This window comes from Taeniopygia guttata, chromosome 36 (assembly GCF_048771995.1).
Source record: "Taeniopygia guttata chromosome 36, bTaeGut7.mat, whole genome shotgun sequence".
NCBI lineage: Eukaryota > Metazoa > Chordata > Aves > Passeriformes > Estrildidae > Taeniopygia > Taeniopygia guttata.
In genome coordinates this window covers 4,449,386-4,477,367 of record NC_133061.1, presented here as the reverse complement: position 1 = coordinate 4,477,367, position 27,982 = coordinate 4,449,386, and the positions used below count along the sequence as shown (strand labels likewise).

General features: G+C 53.0%; 2 protein-coding genes across 2 annotated transcripts in view; one reads left to right on the top strand and one right to left on the bottom strand.

Annotated features, from left to right (window-relative positions):
* LOC140681478 (uncharacterized) overlaps positions 1-27,982 on the top strand; it is a 90,948-nt gene that overhangs the window by 18,339 nt on the left and 44,627 nt on the right. The gene's annotated exons all lie outside the window — the stretch shown is intronic.
* LOC140681466 (uncharacterized) lies at positions 4-27,982 on the bottom strand. Its single transcript, XM_072921298.1, has 4 exons — positions 27,975-27,982; positions 17,148-17,780; positions 15,751-15,835; positions 4-735 (listed from the first exon to the last, which is right to left on the bottom strand). Exons 1-4 carry the CDS (start codon positions 27,980-27,982, stop codon positions 4-6), a joined length of 1,458 nt encoding a protein of 485 aa, XP_072777399.1.

Sequence of the window (27,982 nt, the reverse complement as noted above, 5' to 3'; positions counted from 1 at the left end):
CCGTCATCGGTGGCTCCGTTGGTGTCGGGTCAAGTCAGAGCTCCGGGTGAAGCTCTTCCCACACTGGGGACACTCATAGGGCCTCTCCCCAGTGTGGATGCGCCGGTGCCTGATGAGGTTGGAGTTTTGCTTGAAGCCCTTCCCACAGTCAGAGCAGAGGAAGGGCCTCTCCTCGGTGTGGACCCGCTCATGCAGGAGGAGTTTTGAGCTGCTCTGAAACCTCTTCCCACATGTGGGGCACATGTAGGGCCTCTCCCCAGTGTGGATGCGCCGGTGGGTGACAAGAGTGGAGTTTTGCTTGAAGCCCTTCCCACAGTCGGGGCAGAGGAAGGGCCTCTCCCCAGTGTGGATGCGCCGGTGGCTGATGAGGTGGGAGTTTTGCTTGAAGGCCTTCCCACAGTCAGGGCAGCGGAAGGGCCTCTCATCAGTGTGAATCCGCTGATGTACAAGGAGAGCAGAGCTGCTGTGAAACCTCGTCTGACACTCAGGACACTCATAGGGCCTCTCCCCAGTGTGGATGCGTTGGTGGATGATGAGGTGGGAGCTCCAGCCGAAGCCCTTCCCACACTCCCCACACTCGTAGGGCCATTCCCCAGCGTGGATCATCTGATGTCGTTTCAGATTGTTGCTCTGCCTGAAGCTCTTCACACACTCCAAGCACTTGTGGGGCTTCTCCCCATCGTGAAGCTTCTCAGGGACCACCAGGTCTGAGCTCTGGCTGAAGCTCTGCCCACCTTCCTGACCCAGAGTGGGCCTTTCTTCCTCAGAGCACCCTGGGCTGGGTTTGCCGCCCCTCCTTGTGTGGGATCTCCGGGGCTTTTCCTCCCTGTTGGATTCCCGCGCTGTGGAGTTGCTCAAATCGGCCTCTTCCATGAGGTTGTGCTGCAGGGATTTGTCCTTCCTGGTCTCCATCATCAGCTCCTGCTCTGGGGTAGGAAGGACAAGGAGAGGATGGGATTTGCCTCCGTGCCACAAGGAATGGTAAGGAGATCCCCCCAGTGCATCCCCGTCAGGAGAGCGTCGGCAGCGGGGCTGTCCTGCAGCCGGGGGCCGTGCTGGGCCGGGAGATGGAGCAGGAGAGAGGGGGAAAGGGGCACTGACTTCCTCCTCACCTGCCTCGGTGTCCCAGGGCGCCTTCCTCTTCCTCACATCCTCCTCCTCCATTTCGTGAAGGTTTTGGTACGGGAAATTCTGTTTTGGGAGGGAAACAAGGGATGAGCACATTGAGTTTTGTACTGATTTCAAAGCAAACCAGGGGGAGAATTTATGCCAGAATTACAATTGAAAAAGAAAATGAATATCAAGGCAATGATACAGAAACACTGGTTTAAACTCACAGAGTCAGGATATAACCTGACACCCCGTTGGTCAGGATGGTGGTAGCAGTCTGATTAAATAGTGGCTGCAGTCCGGCTGGAGTGATGAACGTGATTCTGTCAAAGCCGTGCTCCTGTAGAAGGGTCTGGTCTTCCTCTGAAGGTCCAGTGGTGGTTATGGAGCTCTTGTCCTCTGGGAATGCAGTAGGCAAGGTGGTCGTGGTGTTGCAAGGGTGAGATTATATCCAGGTAGGAATGCTTGGCTCCTCCCCCTGCGCGGAGCATCCCACAATGGGATGATGTAATTTTATCAGTCCTGCAGTGACACTCAATGGCCCATTAACAGAAGATGGCCCCTGGAGGGCATTATCAGGGCTGAGCCATGGAAGAGATAAAGAACACTGCCCCACCTGTTGATAACAGTTTATGGAGATGGTGACTGAAAACACTTTTGGTTACTTCTGACACTGTAACCTGAAACAGTGAGGCAATCCCTGCTCGGGGTGGGGGGTGAACACCACCCCCCTTACCCAAACTGGCTCCGGTGTAAAGCCCCCACCCTGGGAAGGCCACACACACAGGGGACAATGTCACACTTGCCCCACCCCGAGGGAGATCTCTGTCCCTGTCACTCCCTTGCTCTCCCCACTTTTCTCTTTGTTTCCATCTCTCTCTCTCTACCTCACTTTTACTGTTCAATAAAATCCACTTAGATTTGGTGACCTTTGCACCTTAATTGGGGCAGAGGCATCTCTCTAACAATTTTATTAACCAGATTGCAACATTATTTTGCACAGTGAGTTCAGGGCACTGCTGTCTGACCCCAAGTGCCTTTTTGACAACAGCATGGGTCCCTCCTCTGAGGAGGTTCTGCCTCTTTCTGGAGGAACTCTTGGAAACATGGATGCAGCTTCCTCTGAGTGACTTTCGGGAGAACTTATGAGGAAAATGGCTGTTGTGGGTGGCCAGTGTAAAGAAAATATAAGCCTGTCCTTCCCTGAAAAGTTCGTTAAAGTCACTGGAGGAAAGGGAGCAAATCATACCAGTAAAACTGACCAGGATCAGTCACCCCAAGGTGAGGAACACAAGGCTACTAAAGTCCTACAAGAAGCCCAGCTCAAGTAGCTAAACTCCCGAATAATTAGTGAATTCGCAGGCTTGGGGGCTTTTCCAAATATGAGAATCATTATTTTCTTCATTCCCATCACCTTTGTGACAGCTACACAGAGCTTTCCCTTCCTTTTAATAATCTGTATTGGGACAAATTTCCATGTTTCTTTTCTGGAACCTGCCAGCATCTGAGTTGGAGCTGTGCTGGAAGTGATGGAATTTGGAATTCCCACAGAATTGCTTCTGCTGCTGGTTTATTAATGTTTGGGATTTGTTTGTGTTTCCATCACAAGTGACTTGTGGGAAGAGCAAATATTGCTCAAGGCATTTTATGGAGGGTTAAGTTTAATTTCTGCTGAGTTTGTTTTGTCTTGTGCCCAGGGGATGCTCAAGGGCTCTCTGGTTTTGGTTTGACTCTAATTTTCTTCTGATTTGACTTTATCACTTGAAAACACCTGAAAAATAACTAAAAAGAGTATTGATCAGAGATGTCAGAAGTCCCATCATGTAAGAGGTATCTGAGGTGGAATTTATGGTTTGGGAACGTATTCTGGAGAATTTGTGGGTTCTTGGGGGATATCTGGTAGTATTCTCCATATCTTTGCACTCCAAAAGCCAAGGTGGATTGCTCTGTCACCTCAAAATTATTCAATGCCACTGGAAACCCCACAATCCTACCCCAAAATTACTCAATCCCACCTCAAAATGGCTGGTTCCCACCTCAGTCCCATGCAAAAATTACTCAATTCCACAGCCTCTAGGGTGAGATGGGGTTGGAAGGAGATCAGGAGAAGTGAGATCTAAATTTGAGGTTGTGGGGTCAGGATTGTTTGGGTCTGGGTGGTTGTGATTTATTTTGATAGTAAATAAAACTTCCAGAATTATTGATTTCTGTTCCATTCATTTTCTGTCAATTTTGGTTTGCTTTTCAGAGTGCCACCTTCTCAGCTGATTTTGTTTGTGACCTCCTGCCCCAGACTGAAAAGCAAGATGTGTTCTATTTCCCATCTGTTTGGCAGTTGTCCTGTGCTAAGTGGGCAGTTTTTCCTTATCTCTTCCACAATCAGTCTCCCCTCAGGGGAGATATCTGCTGATAATGGGCTATTGAATGTCACTGCATGACTGATAAGAACTGTAACATCCCATTGTGAGATGCTCCGCCCAGAGGGAGGAGCCAAGCATTCCTACCTGCATCTAGTCTTGAGATTCTGGCCCACCAACACAGCTTTCTCTGGGCTGGATTTCTCAGAGGAACAGCTGCCTCTTCCTCTTCAGAAGAAGACACCCTTTTCTACAGGATCACTTCTCCAACAGAACCACACCTGACATTGCAGGAGGACTGCAGCCACCATTCCAATTGGACTGCGGCCAACACCCTGTCCAACAGACTGTCCGGTCGTATTCTGGCTCTCTCAGAGTTGTTTTTGTTCACTGAATTGTTCATATTTTCATTTTCTTCCCTAATAAAGAGCTGTTATTCCTGCTCCCATATTTTTACCTGAGAGCCCCCCTTTATTTCAAATTTATAACAATTCAGAAAGAAAGAATCTACATTTTTCTATTTCAGGAGAGGCTCCTGCCTTCCTTAGCAGACACCGGTCATTCCAAACCAAAACACCTCCTTTCTCTCCTGCCTTCCTTCGCCTGCTCTGTTTCTCTCTCAGTGTCTCCCTTGACCCAGGGCAGCTCCCACCAAAGACCCTGTCCTGATTTAATTCCCAATCCATGAGCTATGACAACCATGGGTGAAGTTATGAAGGCTGGCAGTGAAATGTCCCTGTAGGATCTTGCTGCACTTGGCTTTTGGCTCTTCCATAAGAGCTTTGCCTTCAAGGGCAGGAACATCTTTTCCTGGCTGGGAACTGGAATTCCAGCCCCTGGGAGTGTGTGCCATGGATCCCAGAGGGGCATTCCCAAGATTCCCAGGGTGCTGCTCCTGCCGTGCCTCCCAAGGAGCTGTGCAGGGCAGGGGACAAGGTGCAGCAGCTGTGTTGGTGCTGCAGTGCCACAACGGCCCCTGGTTCCAGGAGTTTCCGCACTGCCAACAGCGGTTCCTGGGTTCCATGATGCCCTGCTGTGTCCCCATGGATATTTGGTGTCATGAAATTCTTCAGTGTCAAAATGGCCACCTCGCTCCATGAGCTTCTGTAGTGTCCAAATGGCCTCCTTGGATGGGCAGTGTCACCATGGACCATTGGCTCCATGCAGCCCCACTGGGTCACCATGGACTCCTGGGTTCCGTGAGGTTCTGGGGGTGTCTCCATGGTCTCCTTGGATCCACAGTGCCACAATGGACCACTGGATCCACGTGGCCCTGCTGTGTCACCATGGCCCCTTGGTTCCATGGGACCCCAGGGTCACAATTGACTCCTTGCTTCCAGATCACCCCCTCAGTGCCAAAATGACCTCTTCCTTCCATGAGGGACACAAAAGATTTATAGAAACATTGAGCAAATCCTGCTTAACACACCTGGGAACACCTGTTTGCATTCCAGAGGGAGGTTAAAGGTGAGGATGGCACCAGCAGCTTCCATCTGAAACAGAGATCCAGGGAAAGGAGTGGGACAGAGAATTCAACTGGGAGACTCAGAGAATTCTGCTTCCAGAGATCATTTCTGGTCACACTGTTCCTTGTATAAAGGTGACACCATTCCAGGCAGCCTGTACTGAGCAGGTGGCTCCTGAGTGGGGTTTGTTGTTTAGGAAACCTGCTCAGGCTTTTCCATTCTTTCTTTCCCAAGAGGAAAACTTCTCCTGGGCCTGTGTGCAGGCAGAGCCCTGAGGAGAGCAAGTGGGACACGGTGCAATGGGCTGGGACATGGAGCTGCAGAGCTCAGGGACAAGGTTCTGCTGCAGGGCACAGGGATGTCAGTGCCAGGTGGGTGATGTCAGACATGGTGAGGCTGGGGGTGAGGAGCAGCTTGTCCAAACAGGCTCAGCCCTCAGGGGGCTCATCCTTGTACATGCCCAGACCTCCTAAGGAGACCTTCAGCATCAAGATCACCTGGGGAATGCTTCTATCAGCTCTTCTCTGAACTGGAAAATAAGAGAATACTCACTTGATTAAAGAAAAAATGTCATGAGGTGCACTTGGAAATCTTCCTCCTTACAAGAACTCCAAACTGACTCCAATCAGCTGCACAAGCCCTGGAGACTTACAGACGATTGAATGAAGACAAAGCACCCCTAAGGGCTTCCTTTTCTTTAATGATCCCCATGGAGGATTTGGGGTGAAGTCCAGAACCCTCAGGCACTGAGAGAAGGCTGAAGAAGCTGCTCAAGAAGTCAGGAGCAAAACTCCAAGTCCCTTGGGCCCCACTGAGGGCAGGGACTGCCAAAGGCTCCCCAGGGACTGCTGAGAGCAGATCCTTGAGGCCAGGATTGCAGGGAGCCCAAGGCTCAGAGCAGGGAACTGCAATGCTGAGCAAGGCCTGGGCTGGCTGGGGGAAGCAGAAAGGCCAAGCCCTGAGCCCAGCCTGGCACAGCAGGGCCTGTCCCTCACGGGTGGCTCGGGGCTGTTTGTGGGGCAGGGGGATGTGAGGGGCAGCAAGGACAAATGTCACAAACCTGTGTGACCCTGCAGATCCTCATGGAACCAAGGGGCTGGTGTGACACTGTGCTGCCTCATGGAATCAAGGAGACCATTGTGAACTCGGTGACCCCAAGGAACCAAGGGTCCACAGTGACCTTGTGCAGCCGCAGTGTCACAGAGGAGCCGCTGTGACACAGCGAGGGCACACGGAGCCCAGGGGCCATTGTGACACATCAGGGCTTTGTGGAACCACGAAGCCATTGTGACATTGCAAGGCCTCATGGAAGCACGGGGCCATTGTGACACTGCAGAAGCAAGGGGAACATTGTGACACTCCAGGGCCTCATGGAACCAAGGAGACCATTGTGACACTGTGGGGTCCATAGAACCAAGGGAACATGGAACAGGTCTGGCTGGCTGGGCTTCCTGGGGACCACCTGACAGGTCCGGCTGACCTTGGCATGTCGAGGGATACTTCTCATCTGCCCCTGAAGCACTGGGGCTCTGGGCTTTCCTTCCCATGGGAGAGAACTGTCCTTCTCCTCCAGGGGCCTATGGCCAAAAGTGGGATTCCTTCTGCAAATTTTCTTAACTGCAAAGATTGTTTCCAGATTAAATCTGCCAGGAGAGACAGCTCTGGCAGGCTTGGCCACTCGGAGGCCACCTCTCATCTTCCTTTCAAACACTGGAACCATGTGCTTTTCTTTCTTATGGGAAAAAAACATCCATCTCTACCAGGCACCCATGGCCAAAATTGGGGATCTGCCTCCAGAATTCCCTATATCCAAGGATAGCTCCCAGACAAAAGCTGCCAGGACTGACAAGTCTGGCTGGCCTTGGCTTCCTGAGGGCTGGCACTCATCTGCCTCTGAAACACTGGGGCTCTGTGCTTTCCTTCCTAATGAAAAGAACTCCTCTTCCTGTCCAGGCACCCACAGCCAAAACTGAGATTCCACCTCCAAAATGCCCTGTGTCCAAGGACAGCCCCTAGACAAAAGGTGCCAGGAGAGTCAGGTCTGGCTGGCTCGGCCTAAGGGTGGCCACCTCTCATCTTCTTCCAGAACACTTGGATTTTGTGTTTTTCATTTCTATAGGGAAAAACCTTCCATCCTGACCAGGTACCCGTGGCCAAAACTGGGATTCCACCTCCAAAACTCCATACATCCAAGGATTGCTCCCAAGTGAAAGCTGCCAGGACAGACAGGTCTGCCTGCCCTTGGCCTCTTGGGAGCTGCCTCTCACCTGCCTCGAAACACTGGGGCTCTGTGCCTACCTTCGAATGGAAGCGAACCTTCTTTCTTCTCAAGGGGTCCATGGTCAAAATTGAAATTCCTCCTCCCAAATTTATCATATTCCATATGATAAAAGCTGCCAGGACAAACAGGTCTGGTTGGTTCAGCCTCTCAGGAGCCACCTCTCTCCTCTTCTGTTTTGAAACACGGGGTCTGTGCTTTCCTTCCTATGGAAAAGAACCATCCTTCTTATCTACACAGAAATGGCTGAAATTGGGGTTCCACCTCTAAAATTCCCTATATCCAAGGGTTGCTCCCAGCCACAATCTGCCAGTACCATCAAGTCTGGCTGGCCTTGGCCTCTGGTGGCTGCCCCTGAAACACTGGGGCTCGGTTCTTTCCTTCCCATGGAGATCACTGTGACACTGTGGACACCTCATGGAACCAAGGGGATCATTGTGGCACCACTGGAGCCCATGGAACCAAGGGGCCATGGTGACACCTCAGGGCTTCATGGACCCAGAGACCATTATGACTCTGTGGGTCCTGATGGAACCATGGAGACCATTGGGACCCTTCAGGGCCTGGTGTCACCAAGGGGGCATTGTGACACCTCAGGGCCTCCTGGAAGCAAGGGACCATTGGGACAATGTGGGGCCCATGGAAGCGAGGGAACATGGACCAGGTCTGTCAGGCTTGGCTTCCCAGGGGCCACCTGACAGGTCTGGCTGATGTTGGGATGTCAACGCCTGCCTCTCATCAGCTCCTGGAGCAATGGAGCTCCATGCTCTCCTTTGTATGGAAAAGAACCGTCCTTCATTTCAGATGCCCATTGCCAAAACTGACACTCTGCCTAAAAAATTTCCTATATTCAAGGGTATCTCTAAGAACAGAATCTGGCAGCTCTGGCTGGCCTTGTCCTCTGGTGGTGACCTCTCATTTGCCCCTAAAACAGTGGGGCTCTGTTCTTTCATTCCTATGGAAAAGAACTGGTCTTCATGTCCAGGAACCATGGCCAAAATTAGAATTGGTCACCAAGCCTGGAGGGGCTCACGGAACCATCTGCAGCCCCGGGCAGATATTGACTCTGGCAGTGCTGCCATCCTCCCTCCAGTGAGAGAAAATGACACAGGGCAGGCACACAGAGGAGCAACATGAAGACACCGAGGTCAGTGAAGAGGAAGTTGAGTCCCAGATGGGAGGGATGAGGAGATGCCCCCTTGATCTTGGGGCTGGAATCCTCTGGTAAAGCTGTGGAGAAGGATTTCATTGATACATCAGACTCTCTTTTTCCCTATAAGGCATTGAAAAGCATGGGGAGATGACTTGTTTCAGTAAAGGCCTCCATGCTAAAGTAAGCAAATGTTGAAGTAGCTGAGATCCCATGAGAAGTTTGAACAGAGAAAGAGAGCAGAGTGATGAGACCCTGTGCCCTCAGGGACAGAAGAAGACCTCTGTTCCCAGAGATGATTTCAGAAGCAGTTGAAGAGAACCTCTGGTCTTGAACAGCTCATCTTTAAACTAATACCCCAGAAGCTGACATGGCCCATAAACACAGCTGTGGAAAAAGCTGTGAAAAAATGGCAGGGATTTCACTATTTCACTTTTTCCGAGTGACTGCTATTCATGGAACTTGAGAACCACAAGAGAACTGTTTCCTTATGGAGAAGTCTCCATAGCAAGAAAAAGAGACTCCTCACCCTAAGTGAAGTGAAGCAAGACTATTCTAGAGGTGGTGAACTGACTGAAATTTTAGGGTTTGTCTCCTTACATTGTCAATAAGGAAGAAAAAAGTTGTGGCGAGAAGAAGAGTGTTCTGAAAGTTTTGTGCTGATTCTTATTACTATTTCTTTTAGTTACTGCTAATAAACTTTTATTTATGCTCTTTTAAAGTTTTGATCCCACTTTCCCTTTCTCCTTATCCTACCTCACAGCAGGAAATGAGTAAGTATATTATTTTGTGTGCACTGGTAATTAGACAGCACTGAACCCACCACACTAATTGATGCATTGCCCAAGAAATCTCAAAATTGCTGAACCAAAACCACTACAGAAACTTCCTGATGAACGGCATGAGAGCAGAGGGAAATCAAGGCAGAGCCATGGTTTGTTAGGACTTGCTTGATCCTAATGAGCCCCGTGGTGCATTTGGAGCTGAGCCCTGGAACCTCAGGGCCTGAGAGGAGATTGCACAAACCTGTCCAGGAGTTAAACTCAAGAGCAAACACCCAAAATGTATCAGTGCATTCATGGGTCCCACTGAGGTCCATCCCCAACAAAGGCTCCTTATGGACTCTTTGGAGCAGATAACTGGAGACCAGGATGGCACAAAAACCTCTCAGAGACTCAAAACGGCACAAAAACCTCTCAGTGTGGAAAAGAAAATCCAAAGTACATGAAAAAAGTTGAGTATCTCAAAGTATTAATGACCTCCACTGAGTGTCAGTACAAAGCTCTCAAGGGACTCGTTAAAGCAGATAATTGGGGCCATGATTGCACAAACCTCTCACAGAGTCTGGATCAAAAGGGAAACACCAAGTACCTTAAAAGAACTGAAGTACCTTGAAGCATTAATGAGCCCCACTGAGTGTTGTTCCTGACAAAGCCTCTCCAGGGACTAATTACAGCAGATAATTGGAGGCCAGGATTGCACAAACCTGTCAGAAACTCCAAGGCAAAAGCAAAAGCCCAAAGTCCTTTGAAAAACCTGCAGTCCCTGGGAGCATGAAGGAGCCTCCAGGGCCATTCCTGACCAAGGCTCCCCAGGGACTCCTTCCAGCAGATCCTTGAGGCCACTGGGATGTGGGCTAGGGGGGGATGCTGAGGGCAGGACCAGGGGGTGACAGTGCCCAGCCTGGCTGGGGCTGTGCCAGGAGGCCCCAGGGCCTCAGGACAAGGTGTCTCCTCCCAGCCCTTGGTGGCACAGACCATGCTGTTCCCCAGGGCACCAAGACTTGGCTTCTCTTTGTCCCCACCTGTCATCAGTGCCTCCAGTTCTCTGCTCTGCCTGGGGCCTGGGGACACTTTCTCAGTCGTGTCCCTCAGCGGGACCCATTAAAAGTCCAAGAAACTTTGGAGTTGGATTCTGACTTGGAGTTCTGGAGAGGTTTCTGCAGATCCCTCTCAGGGCCTGATGTTCAGGGCTGAGCACAAAGCCCCAGAGGGTCATTAAAGTCCTTGTGCTGTGTCTGTGCTGCTGAGCTGGGCCGGGTTCCTGGCACAGAGGGTGATCCTGGTAACCAAGCAGAGCTTCAAAAGCACATTTCTCTTGCTGAGCAGCTCTTCTCCCAGCCCAGCAGGGCTGGGGCACTGCCTGCAGCCAGCCCGGGCACAGCACAGAGGCACAGAGAGCTTCAATCAGTCAGGGCTGGGAAGGGGCTGAGAAGTGCCTGGGGCAGAATCACTGCCAGCCCTTGGCACAGGAACCTCTGGCTGCAGGACAATGCAGCTGCAGCTCCTGGAGAGATCTCCTAAAGCTGGAACATCCCAATGCCCACAGACCCTGTGAGTACAACTCTGAGCATTTCTGGTGCATGGCGGGTGAAACGGTCATGAAGCTCTGACATGGTGAGGGGTTCTGATCAGTCACAGAGTATTTCCAAGACAAGGATTTTGATAAAAATGAGGAAATTTCCTAAGACTTTGTATTCAGTTTCCTACTACTGGAGAGTGGCAGGGATGGGGGGACAAATATTACAGGTGTTTTGAATTTTGACCAGCACGTGAGATATCTGAATTGTTATTTTAGGAATCAATAGGTTCACAGGAGATCCCTAATGTGCTTTCAGCCTCTCTGCCCATGGACAGCAGCAGCATCACCTTTGCTGGAGCCATCAGGCTCAGTCTGAGCTGTCCTTGCTCGAAGCTGCAAACAGAACCTGCCCCCAGCCAGTGCCCTGCAAACAGGCAGGGTTCTGTCAGGCCAAGGAGAGTGCACAGAGATTTGGGGTCTGGGAGTGCTGGCAGGGAGAGATCAGGCACAGGGAAACTCCTGCAGGAGGAAAATCTCCAGGAAGCAGAGAGAAGATCAGGGAAGGAGAGAAAACAAAACCCAGAAATGCTGTGGCAGGGAGAGTTTAGAGATGTCCAGAGGATCCCCTCCAGTGCAGCCCCTCCCTCTGCACAAGCCCCCTCCCTCCTGTCCCCCAGCCAAGCCTCTGCCCTCAGGGTCGGGGCTCCAAGGCGTGCAGCCCCTCCTGTGCAGGCAGAGCTGCAGCAGAGCCGTGGGGCAGCTCTGCAGCCCCGGGCCCAGTTCCCTCTGCAGAGCACAGGGCTGGGAGCAGCTGCCCGGCACTGGGGGCTCTGGCAGGGGGCACAGCTGGCTTAGGGTGACACAGCTGTCCCCAGTGCCCGGCTCTGGGCAATGCTGGCAGTGCAGCCAGGGAAGGAGCTGCATCTCCCTTCATCCAGTGCCATCAGGAGGACACTTGGAAGTCTCCCTGAGATTTCAGTCCAAGCTGGGAGATTCAATCCAGGGAGCAAATCTGTCCTAGAGCATCTCTGATTTATAAGATTGATGGGGAAATGCAGATGTGTTCTGACACTGAAAATGCTGCTGGGTTGGTGAAATGAGCAAGGTGAGTCCTTGGCTCCAAATGTGGAGCTGGGCTGTGGTGGATCCATCTGCTCTCAGCAGTACCTGGTGAGCTTAACAGAGAACTTGGGAGTGTGAACATCCTCCTCTTGAGATAAGTGAAAGCCCAGAGAAACTCCAAACAGAATGAGGTAACAGACCTTCTTCCCCCAATCTCTGCTCATAATTTTGCATCAGACAACTCACTCTGTTCTACCGCAGGGCAGAAGAAATGCTGAGCATTTCTGATTTCCAGGAACACCATCAGAGATAAGGGGGAGCTTATAAAGAAGACCCCGAACATCAAAAACCCTAAAGACAATGTCCACGTGTGTCACAGAGGAGGGTGTGTGGGAAATGTCTTTGATTTTCATTACAGGTATCTACTCTATCTCTTCAGTGTCCTTTCTCCATGACCAGGTGCCCATGTGCAGCCACAGCAAATGTCCAACAGCAGCTCCATCAGCCACTTCCTCCTGCTGGCACTGGCAGACACGCGGCAGCTGCAGCTCCTGCACTTCTGCCTCTTCCTGGGCATCTCCCTGGCTGCCCTCCTGGGCAACGGCCTCATCATCAGCGCCGTAGCCTGCGGCCACCACCTGCACACGCCCATGTTCTTCTTCCTGCTCAACCTGGCCCTCAGCGACCTGGGCTCCATCTGCACCACTGTCCCCAAAGCCATGCACAATTCCCTCTGGGACACCAGGAACATCTCCTACACAGGATGTGCGGCACAGCTTTTTCTGGTTTTCTTCTTTCTTGGATCAGAGTATTTCCTCCTGACCATCATGTGCTACGACCGCTACGTGTCCATCTGCAAACCCCTGCACTACGGGACCCTCCTGGGCAGCAGAGCTTGTGCCCACATGGCAGCAGCTGCCTGGGCCAGTGCCTTTCTCAATGCTCTGCTGCACACAGCCAATACATTTTCCCTGCCCCTGTGCCATGGCAATGCCCTGGGACAGTTCTTCTGTGAAATCCCCCAGATCCTCAAGCTCTCCTGCTCCAAATCCTATCTCAGGGAACTTGGGCTCAGTGCTGTTAGTGCCTGTGTCGGACTTGGCTGTTTTGTGTTCATTGTTTTCTCCTATGTGCAGATCTTCAGGGCTGTGCTGAGGATCCCCTCTGAGCAGGGACGGCACAAAGCCTTTTCCACCTGCCTCCCTCACCTGGCCGTGGTCTCCTTGTACCTCAGCACTATTATGTTTGCTCATCTGAAGCCTCCCTCCATGTCCTCCCCATCCCTGGATCTGGCCCTGTCAGTTCTGTACTCGGTGGTGCCTCCAGCCCTGAACCCCCTCATCTACAGCCTGAGGAACCAGGAGCTCAAGGCTGCAGTGAGGAGACTGATGACTGGATGGTTTTGGAAACATTAAACTGCTGTCCAATTTCTGCAAATCATTTGTAATAAATGTCATCTTTGATACTTCTTTTTTGTTTCATTTTGGAGGTTCTTTTTCTTTGTAATACACATTTAATATTGTCCTCAAGAAATGTCATTGCTTGTGCCATTTCACTCCACCTTCCCTGCGGCTACAGACTGTGTCAATGAGGGGCTGCACTCTCAGTGGCTTTAAAGGAAATAAAGGATGTCCCAGCAGAGTTTTCTGCAGAGATGCCCTTTTGTTGCCTTCTCTGGAGCTGCAGCAGCAATGTCTGTGTGCAGAGCTGGGGCAGATCAGGGCTGGCACAGCAGCTGTGCCCAGGAGCAGCAGCACTTGGTGCTGCCGGTGCTGCTCCCGTGGCCCTGCCCCGCTGCCCTGGTGGCCCTGGTGTTGCTGCAGGGCCTGAGTGCTCTCGGGGCCAGGCACAGTCCTGGGGGTGGCAGTGACGGGGCTGCAGCAGGGACAGGCCATGGGCAGTGCTGGGGCAGCGTCGACGCCTCAGGCCAGGGCCTGGGGGCTCCAGGCTCCTTGCCCAGGCTCTCTCAAGAACACGGCCAGGCCAATGCTCAGCACAGAAAACCCCCGTGAGCAGCCCCAGGCTGGCCGTGGGCAGGCTGGGGGCAAACAGCACGGCTGGTGCTCTGCAAGGGCCCTGGGGGAGATGGGAAGGAGCAGCAGAGCAGGGGCTGATCCATCCCCAGTGCGCTGGACAGCCCAGGGCAGCGTCCCAGAGCGTCCTCATGGAGCTGCCAACAACATCCCCCCTCTGCAGCCCTGGCCTCTCCCCCAGCTCACAGAGGTGCCGCATCCTTGCAGGCACAGACACGGCAGCACTGGCTCAGCAGCCCCTGTTTGCACTGCACACAGCAGGCGGGAGCACCCCCATGCTGGTGCTGTGGGGACATGAACCTGAGGGAGCACAAATGCCATCAGCCCCTGGGGCCAGGAAGGGCTGGGGGACACCAGGGAAACCACTCAGCTTTGTCCTGGCCTCTGCAGTCAGCCAGAAAGTTTGTTCCCATCAGCTGCGAGTTTCCTGTCCCACTGCAGACGCTGCTGCTCAGAGCCAAGGTTGCCTGGCAGCCACCCCCAAACTGCCCTGAGCATTTCCTTGCCTTCATCTTTGCTTTCTTTATTCCCCCTGCTACAGATTTCTTCCTGCTGCCCGCCCCTTTTCCCTCTCCTGCAAGCCGCCCATCCCTGTTTGCTCTTTCCTCTCTGGCCTCCAGTTCCCAAATTGGCTCCAGAACCTCTCTTAGGGAGCAGGATAATCCTACAAGTGCTTCAGGAATTGCCTACAGGCTCCTGCAGTTCTCCCTGCTGCTCCCTTGCCAGAGGCACCCCAGGCCAGGGGGCACATCTGGGCTGCTGTGTCTGGCTGTGGGGCTCCCTGTTCTGGGCAGTGAGGAGGAGCTGCAGAGGCTCTGCAGGACTGACAGGATGGGCTTTGGGGCTGTGAGGAGAAGCTGAGGGACTGGGGCTGCTGGAGCTTCTGAAGAGGAGGCCCAGGGCTCCTCCTGCAACTGCTCCAAGGGTGGTTTCAGAGAATCACAGAGTCAGCAAGTTTGGAAAAGACCTTGGAGATCATCAAGTCCAACCTGTGCTCTGACACTGCCTTGTCTCCCCTGAGCCTCCTCTTCTCCTGGATAAACAACCCCAGCTCCCGCAGCCACTCCTCACAGGAATTGTGCTGCACACACCTCACCAGCCTTGTTGCCCTTCTCTGGACACGCTCCAGCCCCTCCATGTCCTTCCTAAATTGGGGGGCCCAGAACTGGACACAGCACTCGAGGTGCTGCCCAGCCAGTGCCCAGCACAGGGGAAGAATCACTGCCCTGGTCCTGCTGGCCACACCATTCCTGATCCAGGCCAGGAGCCATTGGCCTTCTTGGCCACCTGGGCACACGGCTGGCTCATGTCCAGCCTGCTGTCCATCAGTCCCTGCAGGTCCCTTTCTGCCTGGCTGCTGTCCAGCCCCTCTGTCCCCAGCCTGGAACGCTGCAGGGGTTGTTGTGGTCAAAGTACAGGACCCGACACTTGGACTTGTTAAACCTCACCTTGTTGGGTTTGGGCCCTGGATCCAGCCTGTCCAGGGCCCTGTGCAGAGCCCTCCTACCCTCCAGCAGATCAACACCCACATCCAGCTTGGTGTCATTTGCAAAGATGTCCTTGGTTCCAAGGGGCCCCTCAGTGTCGCAATGTCCCTTTGGTTACACCAGACCCTCCCAGACAACTTGGTGTCACCACGGTTCCATGAGGCCCCAGAGTGTCCCAATGGTCTCCATGACTCCATGAGGCCTCCCAGTGTCACAATGTCCCTTTGGTTCCATGGGACCCCTTGGTGTCACAAAGTCCCTTGGATCCTTGGGCCCTGCAGTGTCACAATGTCACCGTGGTCCCCAAGGCCCTGCAGTGTCACAGTGGATCCTTGGTTCCATGAGGCCTGGCAGGCCAGCAATGCTCTCCTTGGTCCCACAGTGTCACAGTGGCCTCTTGGTCCCCAGGGACACTGTCAGTCTGTGGTGGTGGCGGGCACAACTTTCCCTGGGAGTGTTTTGTGCTAACGGGCAGAGCCACGGGAGCCCAGCACACACACACACACACGGAGCAGCTCGGCAGTGAGGACACGGGAGGGCCCAGGCATGGAGCTCCAACGAGGGTTTATCAGGGTCTGACGCTCCAGGGCTCTGGGAGTTAAAGACAAAGACAAAGGAGGGTTTAGGGTGTAAATACGGGAAAAGAGGGGCTGGAGGAGAGCGTCAGGGATCTCAGGGTTTAGGGGTGGTACACAGGGAAGGGACTAATAGGGAATGGCAGGGTTGATAGGTGGGCACATAAACCAATGGGAAAATAGGGAAGGGAGAACTTGCTAGAACATGAACATATCAGGGTAAAAGGGGTAGGAAAGGCCAACGGGCCAATGGGGACAGAACTGGGACAAATTAACACAGTGCTGCAGAGCACCATGGGGGAAGCTTCTGTCCTCACCCTGAGCTGTGAGGAATGCCCAGAGCCTAAGGTGCATTTCTGCAGGGGATCGCTTTTGCCCTCTCCCCAGTAAGCTCACAGGCCTCCACAAACACACACTGGAGATGTCTGGGGCCATTCATCATTTCTCTGCTCTCAGCACCGAGGCAATGGACTCTGGCACTGCTCTGAGTTTAGGCCCGTGGCAACCACCCCTGGCCATGGGGCTCCATGGAGCTGCTCTCAAGAAACCCCCCAAGAGCTGGGGAGTGCCCCAAAACTGCCTCAGGAATGTGAGACACCCCAGCATCTCTTCATTAATGGAGACTATTAAAAAACTCACCCAGTAATGGGCTCCCCCTATCTTAATCACCCCCAAACTTTGGCTGCCTCATTCCAGACCCTAGACCACCTCCCTAATCCCTATCCCAACCCATCCCACCCATCCTGGATATCAAGACCCATTCCCAAACTGTACTTCCCCCATTTCACACCTCCCAATTCCCATCCCACCCCACCCAATGCCCATCCTGACCTGCATACCACTTTGCCCAATCCCCTTCCAACCCAATTTCACCCTGAGAGGCGGTGGCATTGAGTAATTTTGGGGTGGAATTGAGTAGTTTTCAGTGGCATTGAGTGGTTTTGAGGTGACAGATCAATCCTTCTCATCATTTGGAGCACCAAGAAATAAAGACAACTAAACCAAACACCCCCCAACCCCCCCCCCCCCCCATATACTCCCAGATATCTCCTGGAATTCAAGATTCCATAAAACACAAGTAAAATGTGAGGCTTTAGATGCTTTTGATTAATTTGTTGATTTTAACCCCAATTTTCTGTGTTTTGAAGGAAGGATGATAAAAGATAATAAGAGGCAAAATAAAAGGAACAGCAGCCACTTCCCTCTGTGTATCACAGGGCATGTGGGTCACCAGGGCTCTGACCAGGGTGGGTCCTCTGATGGGGATGGAGCTGGAGCAGCGCACGAAGCTCTTCCTGCAGGCGGGGTTCTCACAGGGCTTCCCTTACCGGTGCCTCCGCTGGTGCCGGGTAAAGAATGAGCGGTCTGAGAAGCTCTTCCCACACCGGGGACACTCGTAGGGCCTCTCCCCGGTGTGGAACCTCTGGTGGACAATCAAGTCAGACCTGTGGCTGAAGCTGTTCCCACATTCCTCACACTCGTAAGGCCGTTCCCCAGTGTGGATCCTCTGGTGGCAGATCAGGTTGAAACTCTTCCTGAAGCTCTTCCCACACTCTGAGCACTCGTAGGGCCTCTCCCTGTCATGAGGCTGCTCCTGGACCACCAGCTCTGATCCCTGGCTGAAGCTTTGCCCATCACCCTGGCCCAGGGTGGATCTTTCCTCCTCAGATCCCCGTGATCTGCGTTTGCAGCCCCTCCTCCTGTGGGATCTCCGGGGCTTTTCCTCCCCGTCGGGTTCCTGCGCTGTGGAGCCGCTCAAAACGGCCTCTTCCACCAGGTTCTGCCGCGGGGATTTGTCCTCCCTGCTCTCCATCCTCAGCTCCTGCTCTGGAGGAGGAAGGACAAGGAGAGGATGGGATTTGCCTCCGTGCCACAGGGAAGGACAAGGAGATCCCCCCAGTGCGTCCCTGGCAGGAGGGCACCGGCAGCGGGGCTGTCCTGCAGCCGGGGGCCGTGCTGGGCTGGGAGATGGAGCAGGAGAGAGGGGGAAAGGGGCACTGACTTCCTCCTCACCTGCCTGGGTGTCCCAGGGCATCTTCCTCACAGCCTCCTCCTCCATCCAGCCAAGGTTTGGGAGTGGGAAATCCTGGTGTGGGGAAAAACAAGGTGTGAACACCTGGGGGTGGGGATTCCTCCTGCCCAAATCCATCTCCAGATGTCTCCTGGTGTCCATAAAAACCTCCAAAAATCATGAGTTAATAAAAAAAAGCCACCGGGAGTGTCCCATTTCCAGTCTCATCCATCTGGGGTTCTGGTGTCCCCCGTCTCAGGGCTGCTGGGGATCCTCATGGGCCCTGGGGATCCCCCTTCTCCAGGGTCCTGCTTAGGGATGCTGGGGGGGTTTTGCAGTACAAGGGTCCCCCTCTCCAGCCTCCCCCCAGTCCAGGCATTTGGGGGTCACCCCCTCCCCATCACCCTGTCCTGGTTTAGGGCAAATTTGGGAGAAAACACCCAAGGGGGGTTTCTAGAAAGCAGATTCAAATGGCCTCTCCCCAACCAGTTTGGGAAAAGATTTCCTTGGAGAAAAGTAGAAAAAACCTGTTTATTTAACAGGCAAAGCATTCACCATCATAAAAAAAATGAACAATATCAAACAACAAAACCTGTTGTTGCTCCAAAAGAGATGACAAACTCAGAAAGTCCCTCCGTGGGCTGTAGCTCAGCTCACTCAGTCTCTGATCAGTCCCTCCATGGCCCAGGCCCAGCCCGGTGACCCACAGGTGTGAGCTGCCGGTGCTCTTCTGGTGTTCAGTCCAGAGCAGGTTTAAACAGCTCCAAAGAAAAAGAAAAACCACAGCCCAGGGAACTTCTCTGCCTCAGTGAGCTAAAAACTAACTAAAAGCAAAGGAGAGCTCTGTCCCGCTGTCTGTTGGCAGACAAATGATACCTCAGGTTTAAGTTTTTCTTTCTGTTTTGGTGTGCAGCTTCTAGCTTTATATTAAGTGTTCCTGGGATCTTTTCACAGGGTGGTGAAGACAAAACAATCCTGTTCTAGCTGGAGAGTCAAGGATAATCTCTTCAAACTTCAGGCCCAAAGCACAAACAACAGGAAAAGCATAGGGCAGGCAAGCAAGGAGGATGAAAGTTCATAATTTGAAGCTATTAATTGGGCTGTTAAATCCTGTATGCAAACGGACTAACACTTATAAAAATGTAAGCTCTCATGGCACTTCAATAAATATCCACTTTATTCCTCTTGGCTCCGTCTGGCCTCTGTCCCAGCTCCTTAAGGCATCTCAGCAGCCCAGGAGCCGGAATGTGGAGGGGTGAGTGCAGCTCCTGAAAACAAACTGCGCGCTTCTTCCTCCCCCTCTTCGCTCTCAGAACCAGCCCTGAAGGTGCAGAACTCATTTCGGGGCCAAACGGACCAATGGGGGTACGAGCATCGTGAGGTCACCCCAGGACAGGCCCTGCCAGGCTCAGGGGTCCCGTCCCCGCCTCATCTCCGGCTGCCGGGGGTCCCCCAGCTCCGGTACCGCCCCTTCCCCTCTGCCGCCCCGGGGGTCCCACGTTCCGCAGCCCCGGCTCTCACGGGGATCCCCAAAACCAATGTCCCGCCCTGTCAGCGCCGGGCCAGCCCCGCGTGGTCCCCCGGGACCCTCCGAGGGGCGATCACAGCTCCGCTCCCCCCGAAAAAGCTCCTCTTGGGGAGCCCGGAGGGATCCGGGGCTCGGCATCTGCCGGCTCCGAGCGCTCTCCAGAAAAATCCTCCCGGAGACCCCTCGATAGAGCCGGGGCGAGCTCGGCCTCCCCCTGCCCTGCGGCTCGGGGCTGGGGCGATGCTGGCGGGGCAGGGGCTGCTGCAGCCCCGGCGTGCGGGCGGTGCGAGCGGCGGGATTCTCCCGCTCCTGCTCCCGCCGCTCCTCCTGTCCCTCCTCCTCCTCCCGCAGCCCCTCCGCTCCAGCCCGGAGCTCTCGGGCACTTAAGCCACAACAAGCACACCTTGTGAACAAAGGAATCACACGTAAAACTACACTATTGCATATTCATATATCCTTCATGGTTATGCATACATTCTATTTAAAACAAGAAACTCTGTCTGTTCTATGCCAACTGTTTCCTGTAATCCCCATGGCAAGGCCTGAAGAAATTAGCTTCTTCTGACAAGAAAGCCATAAATTCCTCTTCTCTGGAAGATTTAGGCGTTCTGTGATGGTTACGTCAAAGCGAGTCTCTCATTCCTTCAAATAAAAAACAAAACACATAAGAAGTTTCTATTTTAACTACTAAAGCTTCATTTTAACTTCAAAACTACATTTACCATGCTATTAAAATGTTAATACAGCACTACGAATCAAACTAACATAATACATACAGTAACTATGTGCAAAGAGCCATATATTATGCATTTTTCACATTGGGTGCCTCCTGGATTGCCCCCGGAAAGAGCCCATATCTGCACGGAGCCACGTTTTTTCATTTGTAAATGAGGTCTTTCTTTCTCTGTCATCTGTGATTTCTGCAGCCCCGGCTGCTTCTTCTGGCCTTTTAAAACTTTAAGAATCTTTTTGTACAAGCACAACAGACTTGATGCATATTTTACATAAGCACGAATTATTCCATAACATATATTACAATGGGGATGCAGAGATCCCCCTGCAGGTCCGTGGGGATGCAGAGATCCCCCTGCAGGTCCGTGGGGATGCAGAGATCCCCCTGCAGCTCCATGGGGATGCAGAGATCCCCCTGCAGCCCCTGGAGGAGCCAGGCTGGAGCTCGGGGATGCCTGAGAGGAGGCTGTGACCCCGTGGGCAGAGGGGCCCCGCTGGAGCAGCCTGGCCTGGCAGGACCGAGCCCGTGGCACAGTGACCCACGCTGCAGCACTTGGAGGGGGCTGTGCCCCAGCGGATGGACTCGGCTCGGAGAAGTTCCTGGAGAAGTCTCGGCTGGGAGAGAGCGCAGGGTGCAGCAGGGAACGACTCCTGTCCCTGAGCAGAGGGAGAAGCCGCGGGGGATGAGCTGAGCACGGCCCCATTCCCTGTCTCCTGCCCTGCCGGGGGAGGAGGTGCAGCTGGGAGCAGGGAGGCGTGGGGAAAGCTGCATTTAAGGCTCTGCACTGACTTCTCCTCATCCTGCTCTGAGTCTTTGCAGTTTTCTGCCAGAAATCTCTCCCCTCCCCCGCTCACGCACAGGGCTTTGGGCAGGTTTCCCTTTTTGGGGGAAATGAAAGCGAAGCACCGATGCACTAATGAGAGGCAGGAGAAGGGAGGCTCCCGGGCTTCCCGCAGAGCCGGAGGCACGGAAGGCGCAGGGCCGGGAAAGCCGTGGCGGGAGGTGCGGAGAAGTTTGTTTGTGTGGGCAGCTCAATCCCGCCTCGGGCCCGGGCCCGTCCCGGGGCTGTTGCTCATCTCCGGCTTTGCCCTCACGCAGCGCGGGGGGCCCTGAGAGCGCGGGGCGAGTCTGGGCCGTGCGCAGAGCCCGCCCCCAGCTCGCTGCCATTGGCCGCTGGTGCCGTCAGTCGGGGTTGCGGCGCGCTGATTGGTGGGAGCGGGGCGCAGCACGGCCCCGGCGGCGGGCTGAGGGCGGCCGTGGGCGGGCAGCGGCGCCATTGGCGCCGGGAGCGTCTGTGCGGGCCCGGGAGCGGCGGCAGCGGCCGGAGCGCGGTGAGGCGGCGTCGGCGGAGCTCGGCGGCTGCCCCGGCGCAGGTGGGAGCCGCGCTGGGTTCTGCGGGGGCTCGGGGCTGGCTGCGGGCGGAGGGGGCGGCAGGGGGCTGCGGCGGCTCGGTGGTGCCGTGTCCGGCCCGTGCCGGCCCCGGGCTGAGGGCGCGGCGGGAGCGGCTGCCCGCGGTCTCCTTCCCGCCGGGGCCTGGGCAGGAGCCGCTGCCGGAGCAGCGCTGGCTCGGCCCGGCTGCTGTGGGTAGGACAGAGGGGGCTGCCCCGCGGCCGGGAGCGTGCGGGGAAATTCCCGTCGCCGCAGGTTTCTGTGGCCGGAGGAGAGCGAGGAGTCCTGTAAAAGTGACTTTATTGCCGAGCACGGGGAGAGGCCGTGGGGCATTTGCCGTGCGCTCTCTGCCATGGTTGTAGTCCGCAGCCTCCTTTTTATCCTCATTTTCCCGGCCGCATCTCCCTCTGCCTTTGCCCACGGGCTGAGGTCCTTGGAAGGTTCAGACTTCCCGATGCGCCTGCTGCCTGTCCTCGTTAATATGCACCCTCCTTTTGTATACCAGCCGATATTCATGGCTCTGTTAAGTCTTTGTTCTCCTGGAAGTTCGGGAATTTAGCGGGACTTTGACAAATTGTGTGGCTCAATTTGTGAAATTTATTGGAACTGATGGTTTCCCCCGTTACTTCCTTATCTACAAGTGCCTGGCCCTATCTCCAGTCAGATTCACTCCTCAACTCTGTTTTGTTCTTCCCGGGTCCTCTTTGGTTTTGGGTTTATTCTCGGTGCCCTCATTCCCTGTCCTTTTGTAGCCCTTTGTGGATCAGGAGGCCTGGCTGCCACCTGCATCCCCTGGCTCAGCTGCTGGATGAGCTGCACTGCCAAGGTGTGGAGCATGGTAAAAAGATGAGAGTTGCTGCAGCACAGAAGAGGAGAAGCAGCATTTGTTTAACCCCCGGTCTGCCCGGGAGCCACGAAAGTGTGTCCCATTCCCATCCTTTCCATGTTTGGACCAACACATAAACTGTTCACCTTTATCTTTTTCACCACTTTACCTTTGTCATCTCTTTGCCAACAGCAGTTTGAATCATTTAGTTCTCCACAAACTCCTCCTTTTTATGCTAATAGATAATCTGATCCCATCCCCATGTGAAATGTTGTGTTCCTCTTTCAGTGGAAGGTCAGGAGCTGGAGCTGTCTAGTTGCTTCTTCTTTTGAGGACAGCTTTTAATCTAATGATGCCATTGAAATGATAAATGGGTTCTGTCTCCTGGTATGAATTAGTTTGGGTTCCCAGGGGCTGGTCCGTGGTGTTGTAGGATTTGTTCTGGTGGCTCTTCATCTTTTCCCCATTTCTGGGTGCTCCCTCAAGCTGAGGCTGCATCAATGACTGCATTTTTCTAAATACATCATCAAATACTTAAATTCCAACTAATTTCTCTGAACTTGTTCTAGCAAAAACCCCAGTGCTCTGATACACCCTGTACAGCACAGACAGTGGCAGCAGATGTTGGAGTGGGCAGGGGGATGATCCCCCCCTTATTTTAGTGAAGTTTTCACAACATTCTCCATTTGCTGTTTTCCTTTGCAGCTTCAGCCATTTCTGTTTCAGAGTCAGATCCTCACCATGGGCTCTGCCTTCAGCCCTGCAGATTCCATCTGTGCAAGCAGGCAGAGCTTAGGGTGAGGGGCAGAGGGAATCAGCCAATTCCTGCCCCAGGCCAGAAGAGCCAGGTACATTGTCCCCACTCTGCCCCAGCAGTGTTAATTTGCATTTCTAAAGCTCCTCTCCTGGGTGCCTGGAATGCAGCTTCTCTTCCAGAGCAGCTTCAGCAGCCTCACATGTGCCCCCCCCCAACCTGCTGCTTTTTCTTTTTTTTTTCTTTCAAATCTTCTATTTATTTTCTTTTCCTTCAAATCTTCTATGTATGAGTTAAAGGGTCACCTTTAAATCTCTTCTAGCTTCACAAAATGTTGCCTAAAGGTGAACGTCGAAAAAGCCAGACCAAAATTTTTCTATCTCTATGAGCCGCACACAAACATACACAAAAAATTTCCAAGTCAATTAAATTTTTCCTACTTCTCCTCTAAGTAAAATCTCATTCTCTCATCCCTGACCCAAACCCAACCGGCAATATAGAAGTAGGAGTAATTTAAAAATACTCTAATGCTCCAAACTTAGCACTGAAATTGCAGGAAAAAGAAAAACTCCACCAATATGTTTATTGTTAGAGTCAAGGCATTCCTTGATTCTGGCCAGGATGTGCAGCAGAAATCATTCCATCCCCACAAAGCCCGGGTGTGCAGAGAAAATCGTTCCATGACACGTGGGTTTTACTCGATTTTTCCCTAACTTAATACAGTCTAAAGCAATCTAAATCCACTGGTTTAATGTTATGTAGTTTCAAGTTGTGCAGATTTCTTTGCTTCTGCTGTTAATGAGGTGGGAAGTGCTGATTTCCTTCTCAGCCTTTTGCAGACCAGGTGTCTGCAGCCCTGGCAGTGTCTGGGGTAGGTGTTGGTTGCTGTTTGCTGCTGGGGTTGATGTTTTGCTGCTGGGCGTTATCTTTGTGGGTATCTTTTGGGCCATTCCCAGTGTGTTGAGGTGTTAAACTCATCTCCATTGAGTGGTGTTACATCCCTTAACAAAACCTTTAACATTTCTTTCCCCAGGGCCAAGGCAAAGCAAGCCTGAGTAGAGAAATGAAAGGTTAACAATGTTAAAGTCTATGAGCTGGTGTATTTTCCATCAATGCCATGGCAGGCAGGGCAGTGTGTGAGTGTAAGTGAGAGCCAGAGTGGAATTGTCCCGTGCTCTTGCCCAGCAGCTGTGGCAGGGCAGGCCCAGAGAGCGCTGAAGCTGCAGCAGTGGCAGCAAGGGCTGTCCCCGGTGTCTGGAGCTGCCAAAGGAGGGTGGCCAGGCCGAGGATTTCAGCAGAGGATGTGTGGGCAGGCCCAGGGCCTTGCCCCGCTGTGGAGCCCTGGCTGCTGCTGCGCTGCCTTCAGTGCAGCTCAGTGGGGGCCTCCCATCCTCCTGCTGCAGGCGGGAAGTGCAAATCTCCGGGGCTGCAGAGACCTGGAGCCGAGGCTGAGGGGTCCCCCCGTGCTCAGCTGTGCTGGCGGCTGTTTCTGGCCTCGGGGCCACTTGGCACGGGCCACGCCACTTGGCCACCAGTGGTGCTGCTCTGCACTCCTTAGGCAGGAGCCAATGTCCTGCTGGGATGTTGGCAACAGCAAAGTGCCAAGGCAGGCTCTGTGCCAGCCCAGCTTCCTGGGGGAGAGATTGCACCAGAGACAGGATTCTGGCCACAGACTGCTTCAAATGTGCATCCCTTATCTCCACCCTGCACTAGGTGGAGAATTCCCAGGGTAAGGAATTCCCGAGATCAATTCCAAGGGGAAATGATTGAATATCTGCCCTGGGTCTGGCTCTTCTTCTTGCCCAAGCCAAAGGCAAAAGCCGTACCCATGGCATCTTGGTTTCTATCCCCAGCTTCCAAAGGTGTTTCTTTCCATCCCCTTTCATTTTTTGTACCCAGCCTGAGCTCTGGGGGTGCCAGGGGTTCTGGAGGTCCCATTGTATTCCTAAAGCTGCCATAACCCCCTGGAGGATCTTTCCTGTAAAATGAGCTCTGCTGTCTGAGTCTCTTTCATGTTCAATGCCTTTTGTTGGAATGATTTCTTTTAGAAATATCTTTAAAAGTGATCCAGTGTTTGCTGAGCAATCAGAATTGCTTTTGCCCCCCTGTTAGGTGCGATGGTGTCACCAGAAGATATTGAAGCCTTCCTGCTCAGGGCATGTCAGTGCCAGGCTCTTACAAGCACACACAGCTGTGCCGGTTGAGCTGACCATGGGGGGTAACCTGGGCTTTGTCTGATTCCCTTTCCTCAATAACAGCGTGTCTTGGAACTCTTTTCCCTTCTGCTGCCCTTGAAGAGCCATCCACAAAGACATTTTCTGCCTCAGGCCAGGCAATGTCTCCTGAATCTCCCCCAGGCTGGGTCTGGAGCTGTGTCACTTGAATGCAGTGCTGGGTTTCTTCCCAGCCCCTCTGGGGGCTGTTCAAACAGGAGGCTGGGTTAAACCCTTCCCCTGTCCTCAGTTCTGAATCCTCCTGTGCCACTGAACAAGTTTCACACTGTAATAATCGAGCACTGCTCATCCATTGCGAGGCTCTTTTGGTTATCAAAGCTTGAACTTGATGGCAGACTGGAACAGTTGGAGATCCTGTTGTCATCAGGTTTTGGGCCTCGGTTCCCGTTGAAGCTGTGGCTGCACAATTCTGCAGGTAGTGAGGCCACTGTGGCCACTGAGTGAACCATTTTGGCCCAAAAATTCCTTTGGCATGGCCCTGTTGAACATTCCCCTACAATTCCAATTTCTTTTCTGAGTCTGGAACAGCCAGAGCTGAGGAATCAATATTTTTGGTTTTTCATTTTCTCAAGTTTTATTCACTTTCTCCTGTCCATACCACAGCATGGAGGCTTTCTGAGTTTTAAAAGTCCTACAATGTTCTGGCTGGAATCCTCTTTCCAGGTTGTGTAATTCCCTGTTTATCCTTAAAATTGTCTCTGCTCCTTTTTGGTCCTGGATAAGGTTACTTCTGAGATTGCCCACACCTTCTCTGGGTCATTCAACCACGAAACTTCAGTCAAAATATGTCCCAAATATTTAATATTTTTCTCCACCATTTGCACCTTTTTTTGCAATACTCAAAAATTGTTTTTTATCTAGAAATTTCAGTCATTTCACAGAGGCTTTGTCTACCTCTTGTTCTTGTCCTCCTCATTGGAGCCATCAGATTCCCTGACTGGCAGGTTAGGAGTGCTGTAGGGAGACATCCCTGGCTCCAAAAGCCCTGCCTTTAGCAGGGACTCCATAACAGGCTGTGAGCCCTTCCTTCCCTCCCCTGGAACAGGGTGTTGCTTTTAGCCCCCACTTATTCTGGTTGCTTCCAAGTAATTTGGAGAGGCTCCACATCAAATTTTCCCTCTGGGGCTGCCCACACCTCTGGGTTGCCTTCAGCATAGGCCGTGCCAGACATTTGACACAAAGGTACAGCAGCAATAGCCTCTGCATCACCTTTTACAATATTACAGTGCCACCACCAAATTCCTTCCTAGTTAATTACAATCACAGTAGGAAGAAAAGAAATCGGTTTATTTCAAACCTACTCCCCACAGCTCCTAAGTGAACAAATGACACCAGCTCAGCTTTCCTATTTATTCTTTTAATAATGAAAACATTCCTTTACAATGTTCCCCCCTTAGGTGTAAGATGCAGAGTGGATGGAGAGGCCCCTGTGTCCATCAGGAGAGGCCTCCTCTTGATGCAGACCCAGCCTGGATGTTCTCCAGGGCTGCAGTGTGGTGGGTCCCCGGTGGGATGGGAGCTCAGAGAGCCCTGACAATCCATGTCCATGCAGGGGTGGACTCGCTCCTCCTGAGGGTGCTGCTGTCTGTGCTTGCAGTGTCCTTGTGGGCTGCAGCTGGAGCCCTGACTCCTTCCCAGGGGCTGTCTGTGTGGGCTCTGCCCTGGCCAGGAGGGCAATGCCTCTGCCAGGTGGTTGTGGCCGAGGCCGTCCCCTGGGTGCTGGGGCCCCCTTGGGCCCTGGGGTTGGTCCCTCAGGGGCTGTGGGAACTCTGCCATGGCCTTTGCCTTCAGCTTGGTCTTTTGCTCATCCCTCCTTGCCTTCAGCTGCTGTGCCTTTGTGCCCAAGTGCTGCAGGGCCTTCTTCTGCCACTCCTGCAGCCCCGGTCACTGCCTGTGGGTGCTCATCCTCTGAGAGCTGCTGAGCTTTCTGCAGAATCTTTCCTTTCTGCAGGGACCCAAACCAAATCCTTCACAGAAAATCCTGATCCTTCATGTACCATCATGTCATGTTTTGATGCTGGCACAATGCCTGTATCCCCATGGAAATCCAGCTTCCCAAATAAGTGCTGTGAGATGCAATAAGGAACAGAGCAGAGCAGGCCTAAGCTGAGAGATAAAGGAGAAAGAACTTTATTAAGCTGCTACTATAATAAAAGATAAACACTACATCCAGAATTAAAACCTTCGAAAACATTCCTCCTCCCTGCACCCAAACTCCAGCAAATCACAGTGGGACACAACTTGGACCCTCAATCAGGTCATCACCTTTCAGATAATCAATACTCAGTCTATCAAGGGAGAGAGGAGTCTCTCTTGCACCACAGACCCCCAGGAAACACAATTGCCACCTCTCGTGTTTCCATGTCACACATGGCACTGCCCAGAGAAAATGTGCCAGTGTGACACTCTCCTTGCCATGTCACAGTGCCCTCACCGCCGTGCATGGACAGACTGCTCATAGAGCTCCTTTAAGGATGCTTTGCCAAGGAACAAAAGAAACAACAGTTCAGTTTTCATTTTGGGACCACAGTCCCCCCCCATTTTCCTCCTCCCCTGGGGCTGAGGGTGCAAACGGAGATCTTCTTCCTGAAGACAGAGGGCATCACCACACCCTCCTCAGCTTTCCTCTGTTCACTCCATTCCTGTGCTAGAGTTTGCTGAAGCAGGTCTCTTGGCTCACCATTGCAT

What these genes read in the sequence shown, in the direction of transcription:
- LOC140681466 (XM_072921298.1), bottom strand. An exon ending in CGGCACCAGCGGAGGCACCG is followed by an intron (nt 15,836 to 17,147) that starts GTAAGGGAAGCC and finishes TTTAACTCCCAG; the next exon opens with AGCCCTGGAGCGTCAGACCC. An exon ending in TCACTGCCGAGCTGCTCCGT is followed by an intron (nt 736 to 15,750) that starts GTGTGTGTGTGT and finishes CTGGGTCAGGAA; the next exon opens with GGTGGGCAGAGCTTCAGCCA.